The 13,461-nt window shown below is 35.9% G+C and overlaps 2 protein-coding genes across 2 annotated transcripts; one reads left to right on the top strand and one right to left on the bottom strand.

Moving 5' to 3' along the window:
- Window positions 1-8,018: 8,018 nt before the first annotated feature.
- LOC142162067 (uncharacterized) lies at window positions 8,019-8,730 on the bottom strand. The gene is made up of 2 exons (XM_075218372.1): window positions 8,716-8,730; window positions 8,019-8,366 (listed from the first exon to the last, which is right to left on the bottom strand). The coding sequence occupies exons 1-2, from the start codon at window positions 8,728-8,730 to the stop codon at window positions 8,019-8,021; spliced, it is 363 nt and encodes a 120-aa protein (XP_075074473.1).
- A 3,092-nt stretch (window positions 8,731-11,822) lies between these two features.
- LOC107774957 (divinyl chlorophyllide a 8-vinyl-reductase, chloroplastic-like) lies at window positions 11,823-13,461 on the top strand. The gene has a single exon (XM_016594622.2). The coding sequence runs from the start codon at window positions 11,993-11,995 to the stop codon at window positions 13,241-13,243; it is 1,251 nt and encodes a 416-aa protein (XP_016450108.1). The 5' UTR covers window positions 11,823-11,992; the 3' UTR covers window positions 13,244-13,461.

The following is a 13,461-nucleotide window of genomic DNA, read 5'->3' on the forward strand; positions in this document are numbered from 1 at the left end:
TCTTTTAATTTTTTTTTCTCAAATCAAAATCTGACCGTGGCACCTTTAAAAAATAGCCGTTGGCTATTTATAAAATAGCCATTTAACCTTCCTAACTTTGTTTTAACCCCAAATTTTTTATAATTATACTTTTTCCCTATTTTCAACTATAAATACCCTTCATTCTTTCATTTTTCTTCACCAAATCATCAATCTCTCTCGATCTCTCTCAGTCTCTCTCTAATTTTCTTCTAAAATTGGTTACTTTATTGTTACAACTTGTGTGAAAAATTGTGAAGTTGGTGAATTTAAGTATTCAAGTCTTCAACGATAATTAATTTCAACAAGTATTCAAGTTGTTTGTTTTATTTAATTACTTTGTATAATTATAATTAAGATGGATTTTTCGTTAAAAAAAATATTTCGTAAAAATAAGGGAAAATCCAAGAATGGTGAATCTAGTGGCCAATCTATTCCTCCTCTAATTCCCCGGCCTCCCCTACCCAAACCCCATACCCGCCCTCCACCTGCTCCGATTCTTGATAGTGATATTACTTTATTACAATTTACGGAGAGTCAATATGTGCATAATGTTAGAGGTGGTGAAAACTTAGATCATGAATATATGAATTCTCTTTATGGTAATCCAACTATTGCGATAGCAGGTCCACGCTCGCGAAGGGTAGCACCCCTAGTGCTTCGTGTTAGCGTCCTGTTTCTCGCATTCGCGTAGAAGGAATTGTCCTTCAGCCTGACTTACCCTTCGCGTTCGCGAGAGTCCTTCCGCGAACACGAAGAACAAAACTCTAGAATACCAGAAACTGAAAACCTGCAACTTTTCTAAGTATAACTCCACTCGTGGGTGAATGGGTGATCGAGTTTTGGTCCGAACCTCGAGTTTTGACCAAGCGGGCCCGGGGTCAATTTTTGACTTTTTGGGAAAAATGATAGAAAACATATAATTAAGCATTGTGTATGAATGATATAGCATTTATTGATATTGTTAAATTAATTTGGTCTAGATACAAGTAATTTGGAGGCGAATTCTAAAGGAAAAACGGTGTTTGAGGCTTGAGTTGGCCATGTAAGTTTGAGGTAAATGTTTGGCCTAACCTTAGCTTGAGGGATTAAGAGTTGTGTCTTATTTGCTATGTGTTAATTGTGGAGTACGACGTATAGGTATGGTGACGAGTATCTATACGTCGGTGTCAAGCATGCCCGTGGGTCTAGTGTTGTAATTGTTGTGACTCCGTTGAGATATATTCATGCTTAACATGTTGATTATTATTGTTGGTTCCCTTGCTGGGATGTTATTGTTTACGATATTGTCTCCCTTGCCGGGATGTTGTTGTTATGTTCTTGTTCCCTTGTCGAGATTCTTTCGTGATTGATATTGATTTGTAAATGGGAGCGGGTGGCACGCCACCACAAAAATATTTGAAAGGGGAGCGGGTTGCATGCCTGCAACAAGATATATGAAATGGGAGCAGGTTGCACGCCTGCAACGAGATATATAAAATGGTAGTGGATTGCACGTCTGCAATGAGATATATGAAATGGGAGCGAGTTGCATGCCTGCAACGAGATATATGAAATGGGAGCGGGTTGCATGCCTACAACAAGATATATGAAATGGGAGTGGTGTCGCTCCCCTTTTTCTCCCTCCCTTTTTTACGGGGAGGAAAAGGTCTGGTTTTTCGACATTTATGGGGGTAATAACTCATTTCCTTTTGGGAATTGGGTATTTTGAAAAGTCTCCACCTAACGAATTATGGTGCATTAGGGTACCTAGAGCGATTAACTCTTGGATTGGTTTGCATTACCAGAGATTTAGGGTAAGGGCCCGAAATAACCTGGGGGAAAGGTGTTAGGAACCCCTCTTGGTCCACAACTATGGGTCCCGACCGAACTTATATTTATGAATTAGTCCATTAACAAATAAGTAGTTGAAACAAATAATTGCAAGTAAAGCACGTTGGACGTTGTATAACTCAAATAAGACAAAGATTTCGACAAGTTGTGTATATATAGAAAAGTAAAGCAAAAGGATTTTTAAAAAGGAGGGGTCCTAGGTTGGTTAGCCTACAGGATCACCCCACGCAATGTCCTATAAACACTCCTCAATGAGGGGCTACGCGTGATATTAGCGCGCAGTTATCATATCTCGTTCTACCTAAGTCCCTCCCTTTGGTCATAGCCTAAAGCGTTCTAATATCCTTGACAATGTCCTACGCATGCACTACCCATCCCTTCCTTGTGGTCCTGAAGGTAGTTTAGGACCTCTAAAGCTGAGCAGTTCTAGACAACCCCTAAGGTGCTTAAAAGGAGAAAATTCTAGACGACAGACAAGAACAATTTAGAACTGCTTATAAAGCAAGTTAGAGGCTCACAGTTACCTCCTCAAGCATATCACATAAGTGCACGTCTTCAAACAACATTCAAACTCTTAAGAAAACAAACCCTAAAACATGATATCTAAGTGAGCAGAGGTTATAAAGTACTGAATTAGGCCAATATGTGAAGGATCTTATTTAACTTGCCTACTGACTAGACCTGTTAAATCTGAACAACTTCAAGTAGTAGAAATACAGTTTCAGAATTGCAGAATTTAAACTCGCCCTATAGGCTTACCTAAACGCTGAATAGTGATGTCCCAAGAGCATGATAACTACATTTGATATAGTAAAACAGTGGGCAGATTTTAAAAACGAACTCTTGAATTCCTATAGACATGCTTTCTAATAGTAAATTAGGGCAGTACTCGAAAGAATTCATTTAAGGAAAACAAACCACTAATTAGACTAGTTTCGAAGTAAACTAACATGAATTGAACTGACTTATTTAGACTAAAATGATTTTAGATTTATAGGCAGAATTTCTGATGTTGTTCCCTATAAGCATGATATCTAGTTGTTAAGAGCTGATGTTAGAAACTTGTAGGCATGAAAAAAATGTAATTACCCGTTATAATAGAAGTTGAACTGGATCATATTCTATAGACATGGTATCTACTATTGAAGTTGATTTTAAAACCTATAGACATGATTTCTATTATCGAAACCACTTGAAACCTATAGGCATGATTTCTAACATGGTAAGACAAACATAACAAATATAAAATCCTATAGGCATGGTTTCTACCCATATTACCCCATAAATATGTAACTACCCACCACCTTTTCACTAATTACCCCAATATTCGTTTACGAATTATTACAAACCAGATGAATGAATTACATAAATAGATAAAGGAAAAAGAAGAAGTTACACTATAGGGAGCTTGAAGCAGGCTCAAGTGATTTCCCAAACCTCCAATAGCCTCAAATGCCAATTTCATAGACAATATCATTGTCTAGGTGCGTCATAGTTCCCTATGGATCTCAAGGATCCCGGGCAGTGCTCACACCTAGAATTTATAACCAAATTGAGTAAGTGCAGTGTGGAAGGGACAACTTCAGTGTGCTAGAGTTCAGAAGGATCTCAAAAGGATTCCAAGGCAGTACACACTGGAGGGGGCAAAACCTAGGGACTTAGAAGTAGAGTGAGAGTGCTTGACATAGTTTGCAAGGGGTTTAGTAGGAAAACAGTGGTAAAAGAGATTTGCTTGAAATAGTTATGTAAAAACAACATAGGGAGTTATCATTGTTGGCCCTTGCCGGGATGTTATTATTTATGATATTGTCTCCTTGTCGGGATGTTATTGTTTATGACATTGTCACCCTTGTCGGGATGTTATTTCCTCTTCAATTTTCCTCTCAAAATCGCCCTCTCCCGAGCTCCAAATCAATTTTCCAACTTTTGAAACTAAACTCTCGAAATTTCTTATTTCTGCCCAGCTATTTTCGCATCTGCGGTCCCGCTTTTGCGGACCAAAAGTTGCACCTGTGACTGTTCACTTAAAGGCCAGGTTCCGCATCTGCAACTCCCAATCCGCAGATGCGGTACCACTTCTGCGGAATCACCATCACTTCTGCAGTTCCTAAAGAAATTCCCAAGTTCCGCTTCTGCAGCTATTGAGCCACTTTTGCAGCGCCGCACCTGCAGAACCCAAACCGCAGGTGCGGTTATAACAGAACCAGCAGCTGAAGCTGCAACTCTAACTCCAAAATCTTTTCATCAACCATCTGAATTCATCTCGAGACCCCCGGGACCTCAACCAAAGGTACCAACAAGCCACAAACCACTACCCAAACTTGTACCAATCCTTAAAATGACCTAAAACAACATCGAAACCTCTAATTGACCATGGATTCAAGCCTAAGATCTCCAAAATTCCCAAAATACGCTTTCGATCAAAAAGTCTATCAAACCTCGCTCGAATGACCTGAAATTTTGTGCACATATCACATTCAACACTACGAAGCTACTCCAACTTTCGGAATTCCATTCCGACCCTTAGATCAAAATCTCACTATCGAACCGGAAACTTCAAAAATTCAACTTTCGGCATTTCAAGACTAATTTAGCTACAGACCTCCAAAACACAATCCGAGCACGCCCCTAAGCCCGAAATCACCCAACAGTGCTAACAGAACCATCGGATTTCCATTCCGAGGCCGTCTTCATATTGTTCCGACTACTGTCAACTTTCCAACACTTAAGCTCTCATTTAGGGACTAAGTGTCCCCCAAAACTCTCCGAAACTCAAAACCGAACATCCCGGCAAATCAAAATAGCAAAAATAAACTTGGTAAAAACAGTTAATAGGGGATCGGGGCATTAATTCTTAAGACGACCGGCCGGGTCGTCACACAATCGCTCTTGTACTTCATTCCCAATTTTCACTTGTGCTTGTCAAACTCCTTTGCACCAAGAGCTTTAGTGAATAGGTATGGAGCATTTTCCTTTCCATCAACATTTTGAATCTAGACGTCTCCACATCCAATGATTTCTCTTATCAAGTGATCCCTTGGCAGAACGTGTTTGGATTTTTGGTATAATTTTGGTTCTTTTGCTTGAGCAATGGATCCAGTGTTGTCACACAACAATGGAATTGCACCTTCTATTGATGGAACCACACCAAGTTTAGTTAAGAACTTTTTCATCGATACAGCTTTCTTAGCATCTTTACTAGCTACTATATATTCTGCTTCAATCACTGAATCAGCTACTGTAGCTTGTTTGGAACTTTTCCAACTCACTGTACCACCATTTAAGGTAAATACATAACCAGAAATAGATTTGCTATCATCTTTATCTGAAGAGAAACTTGCATCTGTATAACCTTCAAGTTTCAACTCAGAATCTCCATAGATGAGAAATTGGTCTTTAGTCCTTTTTAAGTACTTAAGAATAGTCTTCACCACCTTCCAATGTTCCTTACCAGGATTTGCATGATATCAGCTAGTCACTCCAAGTGTATAAGCCATATCAGGACGTGTACATGTCATGGTATACATGATAGCTCCCACTGCACTAGCGTATGGGATCCTACTCATGCGTTCTCTCTCTTCAGGTGTTTTAGGACAATCCTCCCTACTGAGAGTAATTCCAGTGCCAATCGGTAGATAGCCTATTTTGGAATTATCCATATTATACCTATTTAAGATGGTATCAATGTACAAAGACTGGGAAAGTCCAAGCAGCTTCCTAGATCTATCTCTATAGATCTTTATTCCTAATATATAAGCTACTTCTCCCAAGTCTTTCATGGAGAACTGTTCAGATAGCCAAATCTTGGTACTTTGCAATACCGGTATGTTATTCCCTATGAGCAATATATCATCAACATACAACACTAAGAATATAATTGTGCTCCCACTAACCTTTTTGTGCACACAAGGTTCTTCTTCGCATCTAACAAAATTGAACTTTTCAATTGTCTTGTTAAAGTGAATATTCCAACTTCGAGAAGCTTGCTTTAGTCCATAAATGGATATTTATAGCTTGCAAATTTTATTATGATCAGACGAAGATGTGAAACCTTCAGGTTGTGTCATGTACACATCCTCTTCTAGCTCACCATTAAGAAAAGCTATTTTCACATCCATTTGTCATATTTCATAATCATAGCATACTGCTACAACATGCAAAATCCAAATAGATTTGAGCATTACCACGGGAGAGAACGTCTCGTCGTAGTCAACTCCTTCTTTCTGGCGATATCCCTTGGAAACAAGACGGGCTTTGTAGGTCTCCACCTTTCCGTCTGCTCCAATCTTTTTCTTAAAAACCCATTTACAACCTATAGGTTTTATATCCTTTGAAGGTTCAACTAAAGTCCATACTTTATTTTCTTTCATGGATTCCATTTCGGATTCCATGGCCTTTTGCCACTTCTCATAATCAGAACTTTGTATAGCCTCTTCATAGGTCTTAGGGTCATCATCATTATGATCAACCTCAGTTGATACATGACATTCTCGTGTAGACCTTCTAAGAGGTACTTGTACAACCTGTTCACCTTGTGCTGGATTTGGTCGTTGTTCAATTTAGTTTGGAACTGGTTCATTAACCTGTTCTTGATCTTCATTTAGTTCTTCAACTTCAACCGTTGAAGATGACAACTTTCTTGGCAACTTCAAAACATCCAATAAAGGTTCTTCAACTTGGGTCTTATGATCTTTATATTGTGTTGATTCATTAGTTTCTTGAACTTCATCAAGTTTTATTTCTCCATTATAATTTTCTTCTAAAAGAAATTCCCTTTCCAAAAAGGTTGCTCCTCTAGCCATAAACACTGTATGGTCAGAAGGGTGATAGAAATAATATCTCATTGTTTCTTTGGGATACTCAATGAACCTACACTTATTAGATCTTGAGTCAAGTTTATCAAACTGTAGTCTCTTAACATAAGCTGGACAAGCCCAAACTTTAATATGTTTAAGGTTAGGCTTACATCCTTTCCATATCTCATGTGGTGTTATAGAGGCTGACTTAGTGGGAACTTTATTTAGTAAGTATGTTGATGCTTCCAAAGCATATCTCCATAAATTTATTGGAAGCTCAGTGAACCCCATCATATATCTCACCATATCTAATAAGATTCGATTTCTCCTTTCAGATACACCATTGTGTTGTGGTGTTACTGGAGGTGTCCACTATGAGAGAATCCCATTCTCTTTGAAATATCTGGTAAAATCTTCAGTAAGATATTTTCCACCTCTATCAGACCTTAGCACTTTGATACTTTTACCAGTCTGCTTCTCCACTTCACTACAGAACCTTTTGAACATTTCAAAAGATTCAGACTTGTGTTTCATAAGATACACAAATCCATATCTTGACATATCATCAGTGAAGGTGATGAAGTAAGAATATCCACCTCTAGCTTGAATTTTTATGGGCCTACAAACATCTGTATGAATTAGTCCCAATAATTCAGAAGCTCTTTCTTCACTTCCAGTAAATGGAGATTTGATCATTTTTCCTTTGAAGCAAGATTTACAGGTTGGATATGATTCAAAATCATATTTGTCAAGGTACCCTTCCTTCTACAACTTGTTAATTCTTTCTCTCCAATATGACCAAGCCTACAATGCCAAAGGTATGTATTATTTACTTGATCATCTCTTTTCCTCTTAAGACTTGAAACATGCATAATCGAATTAGCATTCACATTAGGTAAGACATAAACGTCATGTTGGAGATATCCATTCACATATAAATTATCACTATAATAAATAGAGCAAATATCATTGCCTATATTAATGCGGAAACCACGTTTGTCTAACATAGAAGCTGAAATTATGTTCGAAACAAATTTAGGAGCATAATAACAATCATCCAACATAAGTACTTTGTCCGTACGCATTATTAAAGAAATTGATCCTGCAATTATGGCCGCAACTTTTGCATAACTTCCAACTTGTAGATTAACTTCTCCATTCTTTAGTCTTCTACTTATCTTTAACCCTTGCAACATATTGCAGATGTTATAACTACTGCCAGTATCTAATACCTACAGTGAAGAATTAGTAGTAGCTAAAGAAACCTTGAAAAATATTTTTCATTAATGTCTCGCCTTGTTTCTTGTCCTTTAGAGTTGCAAGATACTCCTTGCAGTTTCTCATCCAATGCCCTTTCTTTTTACAGTGAAATCATTCAGCATCATATACTGACTGCAAGATCAAATCTTCAGAAAGCTCTTTACCAAGCTTGTACCCCAACTTCTCATGTTCTTCGATAAGAACAATCATATGATTGACAAGGGATCCAACTGAAGATTTTTCAATATCCAACTGTGTACCAACCATCTTCTTAAGATGTTCAATGATTGCAGTTGGATCCATATTTTGATGTTTCCTCTGGAGTTCAGAACTCATAGAAGCGAGAATGAAATGTTTAATAGCAAGGCATTCTTCCAAGTGTTTCTGATAAACCTTGGTGCCTTGATCATCATTCTCTGATGGGATTATCTTTGTAGGCTTATCGATCACATCAATGAGCTTTTCATGCATGAGAACAATTCTCAAATTTCTATACCAGTCATCAAAGTTTGGTCCTACCAACTTGTAGGTCTCAAGTATTTCACGCAGTGATATAACAAACATATTGAGAAATCTAAAATATAGAAAAGAAAAGGCAATGATATAAGAACATATTTGCATATATCATAAAGACATGGACTTTTATCTAAATGATATTTCCACTAATTATTTTAAACTATTGACCCTCATTATAGTTCACGAAATCTTTATTTCTGTTAGTGGAGCAAAGGAATCTTTTAACAATATATATGAGCCCTTTGGAAGTCAAGTCATTTCTCACATATATTTTAAAGGTAGGTACTCTTACCAATTGCATCCCCATACAGTTTTCTTAAATAGCTCTATGTCAAATAGTCTCATGGTAGTCAGGTTGATCCTACTGGCATAGTTGAGTTCAACTATCATGATAGCAAAGAACTTATTAAATTTTATACTCCCCGAGTAGTCCAGGCGTCTAGTTTAAAATTGAATAATTCTTTCAATCCATACATCTAATACAATAAATAATTTTAACATATTCTCAAACTATAAGTCTCCTGGTAGTCAGGCCGCTCCTTATAAACAAGAAATAAGTAAAATTATTTACTTTGATGGATAGATCAATAATAAAATATCTTATATTTTATTATTTAAGAACTCAAATTTTAGAAAGAGGGAATTGTTACTAAAGCAGTTTTTAATAACATGAAGATCAAATCTTTTATAGCATGTGAATTTAGTTCAAGATGTCTACATGCTTAGTCCTAAATTGATTTACATCACATGTAATAAATAATTCAAAATTATGTAACGAATAAGCATGTGACATAAAAACGAAATTCAACATCTTCTAACATGATTATCTTATATATCACATAAAAGTAATTCATGCCAGAATATCGTTATTAATTAACATCTCATGAACTAATAACAATTAAAAAAATTATTTACATGTCAATAGATCGGATTTAAGAAGTACATGGTGAAGAAAGTCTCGTTTCAAATTCTTCGATAATGCGAAGACTCTATGCGTATCCACACCGAGATTGATCCTTGCTATCAACTCTTTGATCAACGAAACCCGCGAACAAATTGAATGAAAAATATTGTGTTGAAATTTTTCTCAAAAATCTCAACTCAATGTTAGAAGAACAAGAAACACTTTTCTTGTAATTGTATTTTCTCTCTTGGCTTTGTATTGCACTCTCACTTTCACAAAGTATTTTTTCTTCTCGAGAATTAATCATCTGGCAAAATTTTCTCCATCACCCTTTATATAGTATCACCTATAAACCCATATTTGATTGAGGTAATGATTTACTTAGGGTAAAAATTTATTCCAAAAATAAACTTATGAAATTTTCCATTGGAGAAACATATATACCATTCCAATCGGAAACGTCGTCAGCTTGTCCTCTAAGGACATTCCAATTCAATTCCAAATTGGATTGGATTGTGAAAATTAACTAATATTTTATATTAAAAAATATCAATCCCATTCTTAATGGGTTTGAGCTAATCTTACGTCCACTTTTGGACTTTGTTATCCATTCCAATTCTAAATTGGATTTCCAAATAAGTTTTTATTAATATACTATATGCACACTTTGTGCAAATAAATATTAATTATATATATCACATATATATTTTAACCAAGAAATATAATTTATTTTTCTATTCCAAATAGAAAACTTCAATTCGTTCACAATATTAATTATAATCTCTGTGCTAGCAAAGAGTATAATAATATTTCATTTGGACTAACAACTTTATTTATTTGACTAATTAAATTCTTTAATTCAATTATCAAATAATAAGTTAATTCTTTAGCAAAGATCAGAACACTCGTTAGAGTGCGACCCCATAAGTTCAATACTAAACCGGTAGTAAATTGATCACATCAATATACTAATCAAGGGTGGCGTCTAGCTACACTCCTTAACGACCGGATAGAATGAAGTATACAATTTACTCTCAAGAACCTGTAGAAGAATAATGTAGTAATTCATTCTGTCCTTATAGCTCTGGGTCACCCTAGGATATGATTCAACTGTCAAATCCAAATAGGTGACCAACTATGTGTTCATGTCAAATATAATTGACCACTGAATGACCTAAGAAACTCATTTCTTCTTTCATTCAGTTGCCCTGACCAAGGTCTTAGTTTGGTCGTTTATAATTCATGACAACATGGAGCTTAAACTCATTACCAAGAGTTGACAGATTCCATCTTGATCAATCACTAATTCTACAAGTATTTAATCGTACCCAATTATCCTTTCAACTATCACCTAGGGCCATTGGTGTCTAGTATCAAAGTACAATAAATAACTTGTCAATTACTATGACGATCTCAAGTCAAAGGAAACTTTTACATTACATTCTTCAAGAGAATATCCTATTGACAATTTATGGTAATTCTAACCATTAGGAATTATCCAATGAGTCGGTTCAATGATCATATCTCTATATGCATCATCTATCTATGTAATTTAGTTAATGAGATCAACTAATCTTTATCCCATAAAGACGATCACATAAATATTGATCTAACCGGATTACTAATGTCCAAATTAATAATCCTACGATCAAGAACAAATTTAGATTAAATTGTAAGAGACTTTCTCTCATTATCATGATCTCTATCATGATGACAAATCTCAAAATTTAATCAAGGACCTTATCAAATTAATCAAACAATTAATAATAACTATGATAAAAGAATGCCATATATTTTTATATCAAATAACGTTCACAAAAATATGTTCAAATCATCAACTATTAGATTGGATCTAAGACATATCTACTATATCCCTAACAGAAGTGACTACATGTATTCAGAGGATTAGAGACATGATACTGCAATTACACCTCAGATTACAATATCAGAGTAAATGAAAGAACCTTTTGGAAAGTTTGAATAGTTATAGGGATTTTGTTTTTTGGCTTAGCTCTAGCATCCAAGTGAGCTAGCGGTTTTTTGTATATATCTACACTTGGTCAAAGAAAATTTTGCCCATTTAACCATTTTTTTTTTTTGGGTGTAACTGGGTCTAGTAAAGTGAAATGAAACAACTTTTGGGATGTTCAAATTTGGGAACTTTATGTCCAGCCGACAGGATTCACATTTGCTTTTCCTAGCTGGTATACATGGATTATATATCAATTATACACGATTATACACATATGAACTATAAATTATACGTATACTACATATGCGCTAACTGTTTTTAATTTAAACGATTGAGTGGACGGCTATTTAAGTAAATTCTTCTTTTAAAAAAAGTATTCTTTGGTTTGGGCCATCCTAGGCTTGTTGGGTATTGATCATGGACAAGTCCTTTTGCAAGCCAGCCTCAGGAGCCAAGGCCCAAATGATATTTTTGCTTTTGGACAAGATAAAGATTTTCTCTTGATACTCCCCCTTTTAATGTCAACCAATCATTCTGATAAATCAACTTAGCTCCACTTCCATGTCATCAACCACCTCAAATGTTTTCTCTTTCTATATTATTCTTCTTTTTCCCTATGAAATGCTATTGATTAAGACCACCAGAATCTTTGGCTAGCACCCAAGTTTCTTGAACTAGTTCAAAGGAAAAAAAATGTCTGCTTTTGCTCCTTTTAGTAAACTTACACTTCAATCAACTAAAGACCATAACTTTAAGCAACTTTTGTCATCTCATTTCATCAATCATGTTCAGGTAAGTACAGTCCCTTATGCAATTCCTTTTCTTTCTGTGAATGTACCCTTTAGAGTTAATTCAAGAAAGCTTAAACCAATCACAGCTTTAGCTGCCTCTACTATTGAAAGCCCCAAGATTTCATTCAGAGGTAAAAATCCAAAAGATATTAAAGTTTTAGTTGTGGGGTCAACTGGTTACATTGGAAAATTTGTGGTTAAGGAGTTAATTAATAAAGGGTTTAATGTTATAGCTATTGCTAGAGAAAAAAGTGGTATTAAAGGAAAGAACAGTAAAGATGATACCTTGGAACAATTAAATGGAGCTAATGTGTGTTTTTCTGATGTTACTAATTTGGAGAGTTTGGAGAAAAGTGTGGAGAATTTAGGGGTTCCAATTGATGTTGTTGTGTCTTGCCTTGCTAGTAGAAACGGTGGGGTAAAAGATTCTTGGTTGATTGATTATGAGGCAACAAAGAATAGTCTTGTTGCTGGGAAAAAATTTGGGGCTTCACATTTCGTTTTGTTGTCTGCAATTTGTGTGCAAAAACCCCTTCTTGAATTTCAAAGAGCTAAGCTTAAATTCGAGGCGGAGTTGATGAAAGAAGCTGAAATGGATGATGGTTTTACTTATAGCATTGTTAGGCCAACTGCATTTTTCAAGAGCTTAGGAGGTCAGGTTGAATTGGTGAAAGATGGGAAACCTTATGTGATGTTTGGTGATGGAAAGTTGTGCGCTTGTAAGCCGATAAGCGAGCAAGATTTGGCTTCTTTTATTGCTGATTGTGTATTGAAAGAGGATAAAATCAATCAAGTTTTGCCAATTGGAGGACCGGGGAAGGCGTTGACGCCATTAGAGCAAGCGGAAATTTTGTTTAAACTTGTGGGGAAAGAACCAAAGTTTCTTAAGGTTCCTATTGAAATAATGGACTTTGCGATTGGGTTGCTTGACTTCCTTGTAAAAATATTTCCATCGTTGGAAGATGCGGCCGAGTTTGGGAAGATTGGGAGGTATTATGCAGCGGAGAGTATGTTGGTTTGGGATCCTGAGACCGGGGAATATAATGCCGACGCGACACCTAGTTATGGAAAAGATACATTGGAAGATTTTTTTCAGAAAGTACTCAAAGAAGGAATGGCTGGTCAGGAGTTAGGGGAGCAAACAATATTCTAAAATTCTCCATCATGTTGAAAGTTTGTAATCAAAGAGGTCTTAACTAGCTACTCTCTGACAAATCAATTTTGAGGTATGCAGTTTGTTCAGCTGTAGCAGATATTGAAAAGTTATCAATTTATTTATGTGTACATTTTACTCTAATATGAATATATGCGGTCGTACCTATCCAATAATGGAATATGGAATGGTGTAAATTCCTGAATGTTAAGCAGCTC

Source organism: Nicotiana tabacum, chromosome 7 (genome assembly GCF_000715075.1).
Source record: "Nicotiana tabacum cultivar K326 chromosome 7, ASM71507v2, whole genome shotgun sequence".
Lineage (NCBI taxonomy): Eukaryota > Viridiplantae > Streptophyta > Magnoliopsida > Solanales > Solanaceae > Nicotiana > Nicotiana tabacum.